Raw genomic sequence first — 15,605 nt, forward strand, 5'->3', positions numbered from 1 at the left:
CAGGTCTTGCTTAAATATACCTCGGATAATCATAACTTGTGAGCAGATCTTCTTTCCTGTCGAGTTTGTTTCTAACCTGGTCATTCTGCACTTATTTTTGTCCGTTTCTCCACCCACTTGAGAAAAGCAGAGAGAGCCACGCACGGCGCCACCCGTAAAAGCGTGGCTTTGGGCTCGCGGCGCCCCCAACCCCCCCCCCCGCCCCTTCCACCTCTGCTTGGAGCCTGGAGCCACGAAGGGCTGCAGAAGGGCCAAGGTTCTCCGGGGGACCCGGGTTCCCTGCGGGCGGGCGGGCGGCAGGCCGGCCGAGAGGGGCGGGGTAGTGACAGGCCGGCTCCCGCCCGTCGGATGTGCCCGGCCAGTCTGGTGCAGGGCAGGAAAAAGGCCAGGCTCGCGGACCCCAGCCCCGCGGCCTCCGGGTTCCCCCAGGCCCGGGCCGGAACCGCGCGGGGGAGTTCAGGTGTGGTTTCCAGGGGTGTGGTTGAGCGCAGGTGCCCGCGGGGCGCAGGAACTGGGCTCGGTGGGGCGGGGCCGGGGCAGATCCGGTGTTTGCCGTGGCCGAGGGGCGGGCCGGGGCGGGCCTTGGCGTCCCAGGAGCTGCCAGGCAACTTTTCCCTGCCCTCACCCCGGCGGGCGAGAGAAGCTCTCGGGACGGCTTCTGGAGTCCCTCCGCAAACCGCGAGCAGCTACCGTCCCCCCGCAGGCTCAGGATGCGTCCAGGACGGACAGGGGGCGCGCCGTTGCGGCTGGTGTTAGTGCTCAGTCAAGGTAAGCGAGGAGTTCGCTCTCCAGCAGCTGCCCGAGGGACCTGCGCGGGTCCCTGGGGCAGGAGGGAGGAGTTTTGCGGGATGAGGGGGCAGGCAGCGCGCCTCTCTGCTCGGATTCCACGTGGCCCTAGGCTCCCAGCCATCCAGAGCCGGAGAGAGAGAGACTCCCCACATTCCCTCCCTCCCCCGCCTGGTGTCCCCATAAGGCGTGTCTCACCCTGTCTGTGAAGCACCCTTCAAAGTCAGCTCCTGCGCGCTTTGGTTTTAGACACACGTGCACGCACACACATGCACAGAGGGAGTGGAGACTAAGGCGACTGTCCTGAAGATGGAGAGTCCTGCAGCCCGGCGTAGACAGCAGGTGCCGCCCGGGACCCACACCAGAGGGTTCTTCGGGTCCCGGGAATCCGGTTCTGGGAAGCAGCATGCACCACCTCAGCGCCATACCCGGTGGCTTTGCAGGAGCCTGGGAGCCCGAAATGCTTGTTTTTCAACCCGAGGGTGTGAATTATGCTTCCATTTCTTCAGGCTGCAGCACGGATGTTTCTAGCCTTAGAGGACATAGAAAAACCTAGTGCCTCTTAAATACTCGGCAGAAGGGAATTCTTCCTTCCAAGGGAATTCTTCCTTCCCTTCTGCCTTCCTCTAATTGTTGTAACGTTTCTGTTCAACTTGATATAAACTTAGGCCAGGAAAAGTTCTTTTTACTTTCTTGATCATAGCTGCTGCCAACAAGAGAATTAAGTAAAGCGGTGAGAGTGAGGCCCACCCATCGCCTTCTGCACTAAGTTGTGCGACCCTCATCCATCAAGTGTACCTTCTCCAGACCTTTTCCAGAGCCTAGTGTGTGCTTACTGTAAGAACTTTAGTTTACTGGGAGGAAGGGGGCCACATTTGTATTTTGTAGTTTGAACAGCTATCAAAACAAAAAAATGGTCTCTGATTTTCAAGTGTTTTTACAAAGAATATAAATATTTCCTAATACATATAAATATTTCCTATTCCCCTTTGAGGCGTTTAGCCAGGTTATTCTTTATTATGGAAGAAACCTAATCCAGATAACCCTGTAGCATTTTCTCCCAGTCTGAGATAATAGAGAAATAGCACCACTATCCCCAACCCCAGCAGAAACTAGGCATCATTAGGTTTTCTGTCCAACCCTTTGTGTGGTGCTTCGTGGATATTCTGTGCTGGTACCCAAAGAGTGTGTTTTGAGGGACCATCAACCCTAATCTAGGGGTTTCAAATAAAGTTGGATTCACGCTGAAAATCAGTCCCTGGAACACCACGACCTTCCCAAGAACTAATAGACATTTAAATCCAAGGTTTATATCTCTCTTTAATTACCCATTATTAACAGAAGCAATGGAAACATAACATCATTTTCTTTTTTTTTTTTTTAAGATTTTTATTTATTTATTTGAGAGAGAGAGAGAGAATGAGAGACAGAGAGCACGAGAGGGAAGAGGGCAGAGGGAGAAGCAGGCTCCCTGCCGAGCAGGGAGCCCGATGTGGGACTCGATCGTGGGACTCGATCATGGGACTCGATCGTGGGACTCGATCCCGGGACTCCAGGATCACGACCTGAGCCGAAGGCAGTCGCTTAACCAACTGAGCCACCCAGGCGCCCCAACATCATTTTCTTATCTTTGAAGTGTTGAGGCTTGTTTTTTAAAGAGCAGTGAGAAATACTTTAGTGGAATGTGTTGCTGCAAGGCATGAAGTCAGGTATAGAGGTTTTTAACCTGGAGGTAGTTAATAAGGACAAATCAGTGCAAGCAAGCAGAGGTGATTTAAAATGACATCTGTAAAAATGATTTTTTAATATTTATTCCTTCCTTCTGTTCCAGTTATTTGCATACTCAAGAAACAAATTTTCTCTAAATTCAGGATGATCATAATCAAGCTTGGGCATTTATGATATCAATCCAGGTTCCCAGAGAAGCAACATCACTTTCTGATACCATGAATATCCCAAATTAACAAAGAATAATTAAATCTCGAGGTCAGTGATAGCTGAAGTTTTTTGGCATTACCCTACGTATGTAAAATTTTTGAGTATTCATCATTACTATACACATACATATATGTTTATAAATTATATACAAGTACAACTGTGTAATATAAATATTACAAATATAAATACCAAAAATGAGAATGTAAAAAGCATATGTGTATGTATGTGTGTTTATACATCTCACATCCTGTCCAGCATACATGCCAACCACTGTGGAAACTTAAAACCCTCAAATCTCATTTTAACATTTAGAGTCAAATTTACTTTCTGTAAACCTTCTCATGGGTGTTTAAGAGAAAGCAGTGCTCAAAGTTCAGTTTCCTCTTTATCACCTTGCATTGATCACTCCTTGGTTTAAGTGCTTATAGTCATTGAAACGGTAACTGGCAGATGAAGGATGGAAGAGAAAGGCCATAAGGGGCCTAGATCATTCATAATCTAAATGATAGGTCCATAGCGGAAAGGAAAATGGAATTTTAAAGTGCACAGTGACACTTATATTCTCCATTGTGCTGCCAGACCACAGATAATCCTCATCTTCTCTCCCTGCCCCAGAGTCTTTACCGAATACTTTCAAATCCTCTCCCTCACTCTCTTTCACAAGCTCATCTGTTTAGCCCAGTCCTTGGTGTTTTGACTTCCATCTGGGATCATTGTCTTCATTCTCCCAGTACTCTCTGGGCCAGTTCCCCACTCAAGTCAGAATCCCCAGCCAGACTCCTCTTCTGGTTCCGGATCAGTATTTCCATCCGCTACCATCTCCACCCAGATGTCAAATAAGCATGAGCTCAGTGCGTCCTCAACTGAAGTCAAAACACCTGCCCTCTAGAATTCTCTCCTGTCTTGTCTGCTGTTGGTTACAGGGCAGCAGCATTCGCATGCAAACACGAAAACCAGAAATCTTCTCCCTTGTTTCAACTTGACAGCCTATCTCCAAGTTCTGTCCATCTTCCCCACCTTATGCAACTTCTGCCACCACCCAGTTCAGGCCCTTTCTTTCTTTGTGTTTGGACAACTGTAAACTGGTTTTCCTGTTTTTATCTCTTATCCCTCTGCTCCATTCTTCTCGTGGTCACCAGCATTATCTTTCTAAACACTTATTTGTATCCAATCAACCCCTTGCTTCAAAAATTCGGTGGCTCTCCATCTCCTGTCAGAGTGAAGTCCAGATTTCTTGGCCTGGCCTAAAAAGTCCTTCACCATCTGGCTGCAGTCTGTCCTGCCTATTCTGGCTTTTTCTCTGCTACACTCCTCATGCACACATATCAACGCAAGTACACATACTGCACATAGGCATGGGCATGATGCACATGCCCCAAAGCCGTGGAGATACACCTATACACCCTTCTGTGTTCTGACTGCACTTGATCAGACCATATTTAGTGTTATTTTCCAGACTATTCCCTTTGCCTTCACTGCCTTGATGCTTTTTCCCTTTTCCTCTTACCCCTTTGCAACTCACCATTGCCCCAAGACAACCCCAAGCAAAATTATAAAGTAGGGAAGTTTTTCTTTTATGACTAAAAGGGAAGTCTGAGGTCATCTCTCATTTCTGGGACTGACCCTAAACTGCCTCAGCACCTCCATGGCCATAAACCACCATCTTATAAAGTAACTCCCCACCCCATGGCTCTCCAGCTACACCTGCCCAACCATGACTATGCTTTGCTCCCTTAAGTCCTGGTTCATGAGCCTCTGTTTGATTTAAATTCAGGCACTGGGGCTCAGGATCAGTATTTAAAAGCAATTATTCAAACATTTCTTATGTACAGCCAGATTTGAAAGTAATTGCTTAAATATTAGGGCTGTATCTCATCTTTCCTAACAAATTAAAATTCCAGTATTGCCTGTTCCACCTTGTTATGAGATGACCTCCAAGACAGGTAGGTTTCAACATCAAGAATCAGTGAATGCGTCAGTTCAAATGAATTCCCTCTATAGTGGGTGATGACTATTCCTGTCTAAATGTGCTAATGGCCATGGGCCTATTAAAAGGAATAAGCCTGTGAATGTAAAGAGATGAGCTTCCAATGATGGAATTTTAGACATTTAGCAAAATAAAGGCACAAATTCAAGTCAGTATATCAAAAATAAAGTATTTCAGGAAGAATGGGGAAAATATCGGGGACCAAAGTTATCATCCTGATGTCGTGTGAATGTTCCCACTTAAGTTAAAAGCTTTGGTTTGGACTATCAGCCTTGCTTAGCTTGGGATGTTACTGAAAGATTCAGCACAGCATAAAAGAGAAGGAACCACAGAAGGCTGTCATTCTAATTGGCAAGTCAAAGATAGGAGGGGTTTTGTGGGGTTTTTTTTTTTTTTTTTCATTTGTTATGGTGACTAATGATTTACCTGAACACACAGAAGAATATCTCTCTAAAAAGAAGACTCTTAATACTGTAAATCCTGAAACAAGAGATTCTGTATGTGAAAATGATTCCTATGATGGCCCTTCAGATGATCCATAGGTGCTTTGTTCATCTGGCTATAGTGAATTCCATAAAACTAGCATTTGAACATATTTTTATGCAGTAACTGTTTCATGGAAGGCAATGTGCTAGGCTCAGCCATAGGAAACTTGAAACATGGTCCAGAGAGTTTACAGTCTATTTGGAAACAAGTCCAAACATGAGGGAGGGACACTGTCTCAGCCCCTGGAAGGTACCTAGCCAATTTCAGCCCCTGCCCTCCTCCTTTCTGACAGAAGTTCGGTGACTGCCTCCTAGTCGGAGCAGCTAAGAGAGCGGGGCCCTCAAGGGGCTTGCACTGGGCCATTCCTAGTTGTCCCATGCTTCTCTCCAGTGTCTGATTTAGACATGGGCATGTGATGGCAATGAGATATGGAGGGAGATATGCTTGGAGACTTTTGGGAAAGAATTTTTCATTCTTAAGAGAGATACTGGATAAGAAACATACTGCCAGGGTCTAAAGGTGAAGCTTGGGATAGCTGTAGCCATCTTACAGCCATGATACTAGCTAGCTTGAGGATAAAGCCAGTACACTGGCCCAGGGGAAAGATAGAAAGCAGGCCCTTGATATGGTCTTTGAGTTTCTGAATTATTGAAATTTAGAGCCCTCTCTTTGTGCCTAAAAAAATGTCTGTATAATTTAAAACTTGGTTATGTTGTTTTCATCATATTGTGTTGTTGTCTATGCTTATAACAGAGATATCTAACATATATTTCTGTGATGTAATAGATATCATTTGGTTATATATAATTAATTGCTAAATCGGTAGTACAGAATTTAGTGTTGAGTTCAGAGGATAGAGAAATGTCACTGTGATGCATTTAAGTATCAAGCCTCCTGGCGAGTCTTCATGGGCACATGAAAGAATCTTTACAATTCAAATCTACTGTGAAGGACCTCAGAGGTCAGAGTCCAGTTCTCCCCCTTTAAAATGGCTGCCAGTGATAATAATATAGGACAGAGAGTAACATAGCCAGGAATGGGACCCAAGTCTCCTAATTCCTGGATCAGATGTTTTAGATGCTTGACTAGGAAAGGAGAAGGTCATTATGTCCAGAACACACTGTTCAAGGTATTCACAGAGGGTAAAAGGGTGAGAGGGTGAGAGTTAGTAGGCACTTGACCCTAAATGGCCTTGTAAACTGTGGTAAGGAGCATGGATTTTTGAGGACAATGGGAAGGTTTTGAAGAGCCTTAGCAGGGGAGTGACATGATCAGATTGGCTCCTTGGGTAGATCACTCTGGAGGCAAGGAAGATGGTGGATTGAATGGAGGCCAGACTGAAAGCACCAAAAGCACTTAGGAAAAACTGGTTCTGGTCTTGGTTTTAGCTTAGTGCACAATTGGGGGATGATGGTGCAAAATTCAGTAGCAGTAGGGAAAGATCACAGGGAACAAATCTGAAAAGTAGTTAGGGAGAGTGGACAGGATTTGGTGAGGATTTACTATGGTGGCAGCAAGTGAGGGAGAAGACAAGCCTGAGCCCTAGGTTTTGGCTGTAGACAACTCAGTGAGCTGCTACTGAGACGGGGAAGGCAAGGAAAAAAGGCAACTTAGATGAAAAAGATCATCAGTTCACCTTGACGGGTTGTTTGAGACATCCAGGTGCACATGTCTAGTAGGTAGATAGTTATATATATACAGCAGTATTAGAAGCAGGAGAGAGAACAACAGGGGATAGAGATTTAGGAGTCAGAGGCAACTAGAGTCATTGAGGACATGGTGTTGATGAGTCAGGCAGAGACCAGAAGACAGCTTTGGCCACAAGAGGAGGGATTACCTGATGGAGTCAGGTGAGGAGGAGGAGGAGCCAGGGAGAGAGGAGCAGTGAGAGTAGTAAGCAGAAAGAAGACTGCAGGAAGTAGGGCGCCACACAAATATCCTGAGAGGGAAGAGTTGGTTGGTAGGATCAGCTTGTTCACAGAAGTCAAACATGTCGAACAGCCTTGACGAAGGCAGTCTCCATGGGGCGAAAAGCTGAAGCCAGAGGGGAGTGGGCTGAGGAGTCAGTTCACCGTGAGGAAATGCAGGCAGCATCCGGAAGTTAGGCACTAAAAGAGGAGAGGGAGTGGCAGAGGGACAGGACGGGAGAGACTTGCATAAACAGACCAACAAACATGGGAGAGACTTGCATAAAAATGATTATAATGAGATTTTTTTTTTTTTTTTGCTTCTATTACTTAGGTTATTGCATGGTCTACTTGTGAATTTTGAGAACTGCATTGAGGCATCTGCATATGTGGCAGGAGTCCCTAGAGGGGGAGAGACTGGGGGAAAGGACGAGCGCTGACATCCAATGCAAAGGGGTCGTCAGAGAGAAAGGGGGGGCAGAATTGTAGGGCCGCAACAGCAGCACCTCTGGCAACAGCTTCAAAGCCACAGATGCCTGTATGAAGGAAGGCAGAGTGGGTTTTGGGGTCTGACATGGAGAAGACATGAACTGATGAGACAGGTGAAGTTGATGACTTTGAGGGGTGCAGAGGGAGACAGCCCAGCCGTGGGAATTGGCACCCCCCACCCTCCAGGGTGGCTGCTTGGACCGATGAGGGAGCCCTTGTATATGTTTATGTTTCAGAGCAGACTTACCATGCTAAAATAGCTGTAATTAATAAGCTTTGCATGGTTTTTAGGGTGCATAATATATAACAGTGTTCAAATTCTGGTTGCAGAATTAATATCTGTGCTTTAATCAGATTTCTGAAGAAACAAAGAAGTTCTTTTAGAGTTATAGATAGGTTTCTCCAGTTAAGCTTTTAGTTCTTTATTTCTATCCAGTATAATAAATATCCTCAAAGTCATCTTTTCAGAAATCATAGTCCCATAGAACACAGAGAATTAGAGTTGGCTTTGAAAGGTTCTGTTAGTAAAATATTAAAGCCTTTTATTCTGTGTAACTCAGCGGTGTTTTCAAAGTGTTTTAAAACATTTTCATTTAATCATACAAATTAGAAAAGAAATTAATGCCGACTCTTAATTTTGTTAAAGTTATCATTAGTTCAAAGTACTTATAGTCAAGTATTTTTTCCAGTCTGTACCTGCTGACTCTTGTACATATAAATTACATTAACTAACCAGTACAAACTTGAACTGTATATTTTGCTAATGTTTTCAGGGCCACAGAATATGGGGACTGTTAATAGTTTTCAAATATATTGTTCTTCCTTTGAAAGAGTTGTCTGCTTTGTTGTCCAAACAGTTCACTGCAACTGTGCAATTTTGTTGGTGAAAATTCCCGCATTATTATTCTATGTTCTGAAAGAGTAACTGCAGTTCTTCTTTTTAGGAGTTTAAAGTGACTAGAGATAGTTTTTATACCACAGAAGCCATACATACTCCTGATCATTGAAAAGCTTTCTGTATAAAAATGAGGTTAATGTTTAAACAGAGCCATGGAAATAAAGGAGTGATAGACACTGTATTGTCAGCATAAGAGATTATTTCATTGTGTTTTGAAAAGCATGAGCAAAGCTCTTGCGCCCATGGATGCCTTGAACATTGACAGTTGTCATTCCCTCTCATTCATTTGAAGGTGGCCTTTGTTTGTCTTTGTGCACGCCTGATCTCATTCCCATGGATACAGTGTAGAAATGCAGACTGGCTTCTGGTCAGCTCAGTCAGACAACTCTATTCCAAATTGTTGACCAGTTACCTTCAGGTCCTTACCAAATAGCTTCATGGACGCTTGTTAGAATATGGACACTGAATCTTTGGGCTTCTATAACCTTTCCAAAGCCATATTCCAAATGCTAGTGTATAAACAGATCTCTCAAAACAATTGACTTAGTTTTTCTATGTACTTATTAACATTGTTGTGGGGAAAAAAAAGAATAACTTAGCCTTGGAAATTGGGATACTTCTATGTGATCTTTATTTACTTTTCAGCATAAAAATGTAATAGCTTGAATAAAAAAGGCTTAATAAAAAATTGAAAGATGATTAAATAAGTAATTTATGTAAATGTCATAGTGTCTTAGTCCATTTGGATTTCTATAACAAAATACCACAGACTGGGTGGCTTTCATGATTCTAGAGGCTGGAAGTCCAGGATCGAGGCACCAGGTTGGTCATGTTTCTGGCAAGAGGCCTCCCCTTTTTCGAAGCTGGTGGAAGGGGCTGGAGTCTCTCTGGAGCCTCTTTTATAAGGCACCAATCCCATTCATGAGGGTGAAGCCTAAGCACATCTCAAAGGCCCCACTTCCTAACACCATCATCTTTGGGGGTTAGGATTTCAACATATGAAGTTAGGGTGGGGAAGGGGGACACAAACATTCAGACCATAGCACATAGTAATTAAGAAACCCCTTTATCATCACAGTATTTAATTTTTGCCCCGAAATTATCAGACATCATTTTATCATTACTTTTTTGTTATGGTCTAAGTGAGATACGGCCTTAACCCTTTTTAAGAGTGCAGTCCTCACGGTCTCTTACCTTTGTCTGTGTTCTCTTTTTGTGAAATACTCTCTATCCCTCAACCCATCTTCTGCACATCATTTATGTGTCAATAGCATTGAGGCTCATGCACCCCAAGAAACCTTCCCAACCCCAATTCAGTTTGGGTGTTCCCCGCATGTTCATAGCACTTGTCACTTACTATTTCAAAAATCCATTTACTCAGCTCTCACCCCCATCAATTGCAAATTCTGAGAAGACAGGGCCCATGTCCTTTTCACTTGGGCCCAGCTGAATTTTGTTGAGTGAGTGATGACAGTCTGAGACATGTATGGCAACTCCTGTCATACACGGAGGAAAGGCACACTTTCTGAATGAAGGCCAAGTGGAAAACTTCCTAGTTCTTTCCAATTAGAATATGCAAAAAAGCCTCTATGTGCAGATTTATCTGAATTGGTTAAAATATTTCTTGCATTGATCTTTTTCTTCCTTCACTTCTTTGGCAGAGTTTGTTTGCTTTTAAAATGTCTCTTCTTTGCCTTGAAATGTGCAACTAGGCTAGCTCTATTGACAAGTAACAAGATGAATCAAAGCATGAGCATGGTATAAACATCCTTTTGTCCCCAAAGCGCTCATTTCCCTACTCTCTTCTCATAAAGCAGCACCCATAATTTAGCTTCAGCGGACTCTCTCTTCCACTGAATACCTTCTTTAAAATCACCTTCAATCCTATTTATCACAGTATTCCCAAGACCTGGCATATAGTAAGTGCTCAAAAAAAATGATTGGTAAAAAAAATTTTTTTTTAAGATTTTATTTATTTATTTGACAGAGAGAGACACAGCGAGAGAGGGAACACAAGCAGGGGGAGTGGGAGAGGGAGAAGCAGGCTTCCCACAGAGCAGGGAGCCCGATGCCGGGCTCGATCCCAGGACCCTGGGATCATGGCCTGAGCCGAAGGCAGACGCTTAACAACTGAGCCACCCAGCCATCCCAATTGGTAAAAAAAAAAATTTTTAATAAACCTAAAACTAGGGACATCTGGGTGGCTCAGTCAGTTAAGTGTCTGCCTTTGGCTCAGCTCATGATCCCAGGGTCTTGGGATCGAGTCCCGTGTCAGGCTCCTTGCTCAGAGGGGAGCCTGCTTCTCCCTCTGCCTGCCACTCCCCCTGCTTGTGCTCTCTCTCTCTCTCTCACAAATAAACAAATAAAATTTTTAAAAAATATAAAAATAAACATAAAACTAGAACTCAGATAACTGTGAGGTACATAAGTCCATTGAAATACTAAACTTGATTAATAGTTTCAGAATATTAAAGCTGAATGTTTTAATATCCTTATAGGAAAATGACATACTAAAATAGTCATCTTAACAGAAAAAGTATTTGTATTTCTCTCTTTTGACATTTATAAGTGTGAAAGTAACTTTTTATAGATACACTTACCATATGTATGGAAATGATTGGTAAAAAATACACTTTTTTTTCACTTGATATCTTTTGTACAATTCTATATGGGCTTTGTATTTACAGCTTTGCATTAATGCATCCTGCCATATCATGGCTAGCTATTGTTTCATTGTTGGATATTTAGGTTGTTTCCTGTGGCCTTTTTCCCCTACTGTAAATAATGTGGCTATAAATATCATTGTGCAAGAAGCTTTTTCTTTCCTTTTTCCTTTTGGACAGTTTCCAGAGGGGGCATTACTGGGTCAAAGATTATTTGTATTTTTTAGCTCTTGTTGTGGAGTGAACAGTGTAGGCCTCAATAATGTGTGAATTTACAAATTTCACCAACGTTAGGTTTTAATTCACCTTTTGTAGTTTTTTTTTAACTTTTTTTAGTTTGGTGGATGTAAAATGATGCTTCAGTCTTTATATTCATTAGGGTGTACTTTTTAAGTTACAATGTAAAAATGCCTGTCTTTTGAAAAATATGTGTAGATTAGGATATTCTAGAATTTAGGCCTAGAAGAACATCAAGAGATCATCTAGGAAATGCCTCAGTTTAATAATAATCAGCTTTTGAAATGACTGAAGCCCAGGACTCCAGCCTGCAGTGTTCTGTCCAACATTCAAAATGCTCTTAGAATTTCTTCCGAAAATCTCTTTGACAACCCCCTCCCCCCTTTAGTGACCTATTTCCCATAGGCTGATTATAATCCATTTCACTTGGGGAGTGGCAGACCTCTAGTTAAGATTTCCATGCTTCCATGGGTCAGACCGGTTTAGGGGGAGAGAGAGGACATTCTGTTTGCCAGAGCACTTGACTTCAAGCAACCAAATTTGGAGATTGTTCTGGTGAGCTTTTGCCATGTAAGCCCTCACCCTAAAACTTAGTGGCTCAAAATGACAACCATCATTTGTTATCTCTCACGGTTTCTTGAGTAGGACTTTGGGAATAGCTTGGCTGGGCAGTTCTGGCCTGAGGTTTCTCATGTGGTTACTGTCAGAGGGCGGGCAGCTCTCTCTTTGTGTGGCCCCATCAGGGGGCCTTGCCCTCATGGCACCCTCTGATAGCCTGACTTCCTGCAGGATGACTCAGGCATCCAAAGGCTTGTGTTCCCTCCCTTCCCCCAAACTGGCAGAAACTGCATGGCCTTTTCTAACGTAGACTCAGAAATCATGCAACTTCCTCTATTCATCAAAGCAATCATAAAGTCTCGTCTAGATTCTGAGGAAGGACACTATCCTCTTGATGGGAAGAGTGTCAAGTAATTCCCAGACAGATTTTAAAACCACCGCAGTAACTTAATCAACTTAATGGTGCTTACGAGACAGTTCATTGTTTACATCAGAGTTGCTCAACATGGGCCTTATTGACATTGGGGCCAGAAATTATCTATTCCTGCTGGGCAGGTGGGGGTGGGTGGAGGGGCTGTCCTGTGCACTGTAGGATATTGAGCAGCATCATTGGCCTTCACCCACTAGATGCTGGTAGCCACCCCCCCCCAAGTGTGACAACCAAAAATAGGTCCAGACATTACAAAGTGCCCCCGAGGGACAAAATTCTCCCAGCTGAGAACAACTACAATAAACAAACGTGTACAGATGTACCTCAGAGACAATGGGGCTTCAGTTCTAGACCCCCACAATAAAGCAAATATTGCAATAAAGTGAGTTAAATAATTTTTTTGTTTTCCAGTGTATACAAAAGTTATGTTTAGACTATACTGTCATCTCTTAAGTGTGTGATAACATTATGTCCCCAAAAAGTACATGCCTTAATTTTAAAATACTTTATTGCTAAAAAGTGCTCATCATCATCTGAGCTTTCAGCAAGTCAGAATCACTGATCACAGATCACCATAACAAATATAATAATAGTGGAAAAGTTTGAAATATTGCAAGAATTACCAAAAGACGACACAGAGACATGAAGTGAGCAAATGCTGTTGGAAAAAAATGTGCCCAATAGACTTGCTAGACACAGGGTTGCCAACAGTCCTTCAATTGGTAAAAACCGCAACCTAAAGCTCAATAAAGTGAAGTGTAATACAACAAAGTGTGCCCGTATTAGGCACATTTAATGTTCGTGGCCTTGTGGAAAGAACTCCAGCACTGAAGAGTAAACTAAATGCCATTTTTCCTGGTGACTTTGCATATCACAGGCGAACTATTCCCTACATTTCTGGGTCAATGGGAGGATCAAAGGGGATTATGAACGGCAAAGTATTTTGCAAACTGGAAAAGCATATACGATGCTATTTTTTAAAAGTCCATATACTTGGTATTCATCTATTTTTATCATCATTCATTTATTGAAGAGATCTGTTTAAGGAACTTTATGTAGTCCGATCCCAGAGCAGCTATGTCAGACCCTGGGGGAATTGGGGAGGATTCAAGGCAGCCCCTCAGGAGCTCTGCTTTTCCATTCTAACATCACTTGTGCAGGTAAAAGGTAGCACCTAGATCCTTACTGAATTTACATTTAACACTGAAAACAGTCTTTTAAAGAAAAATTGCATTTTTCTTAATGAAAGAGGGAAAATGTTATGCTGCTGTAGAAAATGTTAAGCAGTTGTAAAGGTCATCTTATGCTTTTGGATTTTGCACAACCTTTTTTTTTTTTTTTTTTTTTTAAGCACTGTAGCTATAAGCCAGGCATCACAGAGCTTAAATCTGTATACGGTATATGGTCATTTCTAGAGAGCCTATAATTTCCAAGTTTACTTGCTTTGCGTTTTTTTAGGGGCAGGAGAGGGCTTTCTACGTTATTTCTGCATTTTTGTCCTTTTAGTATGAAGACAATGCTATTGAAAATGAGTTCCTGTGGTTGTGTATGTGTTCAAATGATCTAATGTGACCTGTGACCATTTGTCATTGTCATAAATATTCTAAGTAATGACTAGCTACACTTTAGAGTTTGAAGTCTGTTTCCAAAGTTTAAAGTCAGGATCTGAGTAACCCCACTTCCTGATTGTGCGACTTCCTGAAGGATCCACCAACTGATGGCTTTTGTGGTACACTTTGGGTATGCCTCAGCAAAATGCAGTAATGTGTCATTCTCCTATCTATTATACACCAGTTCTCAAAAACTTAAATGGAAATTCATTTAGAATATGCTTTTCATGGTAGAGGTGAAGGTGGGATCACAAATTGGTATGTCTTTGTAAACTTCACAAAAATCATGCTATCCTTGGTAACATATAATGATATTAATAGTGAAAAAAACAAACAAAATCAGCTGTCTTTACTAAGTGCTCATCATTTGCTAGGCACTGGGTTGAGAGTTTTAAATGCATTGTCTGATCACGATGAGGTAGATTTGTGTGTTATATCTATTTCACAGGTGAAAAAGTGGTGGCTTATATTTAGGATGAGGAACTTGCCCAAGATCACAGAGCTATTCAAACCCTAAGCTCTTAGGCACTATGAGATACTGTTGGTCTTGCCCAGTATGTGGATTTTTCAGTTTAAAAAAAAAAATCCTTATACTTCTAGCACTGGCATACTTCTGCTACCCCATCACCCCCCAAATAGTCCCTCTTCTTTTCAGGGTTCACCTATAGCTAGATAAATAAAACACAGTTAAATGTTCTCTAAAATTCTAAATAGAAAATAAAATGTCTGTATATTTACTAATCTACCTTTTCATCCATCTATCTGTGTATCTTCTCAGTAGCCTGCATTCAAGCATCTTCCTTTGAACCAGTCCAGAACTCATATTTATTAACTAAGCTGGTCTTTATTGATCTCCCATTATATGTTATTGTTAGATATTGATCTCCCATTATATGTTATTGTTAGATAGAAGGTGAAACAATCAGCAGTTTGTCATTCCAGTTGATTATTATTGATCCATAACCATGGACTGGGCACTCTTCTGAATACTGGGGAATACAGCAGTAAACAACATAGGCAGATTCCCTACTGTTAGGGACAAAAACAGACTTACCATAAAACAAGAGAAGCTTAAGTTTCAGGGACCCTTACTCTGCAGGCCCCTTCCCAAGTGTTCACACAGCCTGACATGGGAAAGTTGAGGTCACTGTCTCTTTTGTGCCCTAACATATTTCAACAAAGATGTCAACAACAAAGTGGTTGAGAAATGTCACCAATTCGAAGATTTTCTGGATTAATCCCTGTAAAGAAAACTTGAGGGAACTTAAAATATTATAGCTCCTGTACGATATTGGAAAACAGTCCTATACATTCACATGACATTACAAATAGGAATTATAAAAATGAAAGGAACTTCTCTTAACTATAAATAATAAACGTTTTTTAAGATTCAACTTACCATGTCTGAGCACCTGGGTGGTGCAGTTGGTTAAGCATCCTACTCTTGGTTTGGGCTCAGGTCATGATCTTGGGGTTATGGGATCAAGCCCTGAGTTAGGCTCTGTGCTCAGTGCAGAGTCTGCTTAAGGCTCTCTCTTCCTCTGCCCTTTCCCACCCACCCTTCTAAAAAATAAATAAATAAATAAATAAATAAATAAATAAATAAATAAATAAAT

At 42.3% G+C, this 15,605-nt stretch overlaps 1 protein-coding gene across 1 annotated transcript in view; it reads left to right on the top strand.

The window, feature by feature from the left end:
• Positions 1–620: 620 nt before the first annotated feature.
• LOC118006689 (integrin alpha-2) overlaps positions 621–15,605 on the top strand; it is a 101,659-nt gene continuing 86,674 nt past the window's right edge. Inside the window, exon 1 of the mRNA XM_034999445.1 lies at positions 621–768. Coding sequence (XP_034855336.1) covers positions 711–768 — 58 coding nt within the window. The 5' untranslated portion in view covers positions 621–710. The remainder of the gene's footprint in view (positions 769–15,605) is intronic.

This window comes from Mirounga leonina, unplaced genomic scaffold (genome assembly GCF_011800145.1).
Source record: "Mirounga leonina isolate KUSES-001 unplaced genomic scaffold, KU_Mleo_1.0 Mir_98, whole genome shotgun sequence".
In the NCBI taxonomy this organism is placed as follows: Eukaryota; Metazoa; Chordata; class Mammalia; order Carnivora; family Phocidae; genus Mirounga; species Mirounga leonina.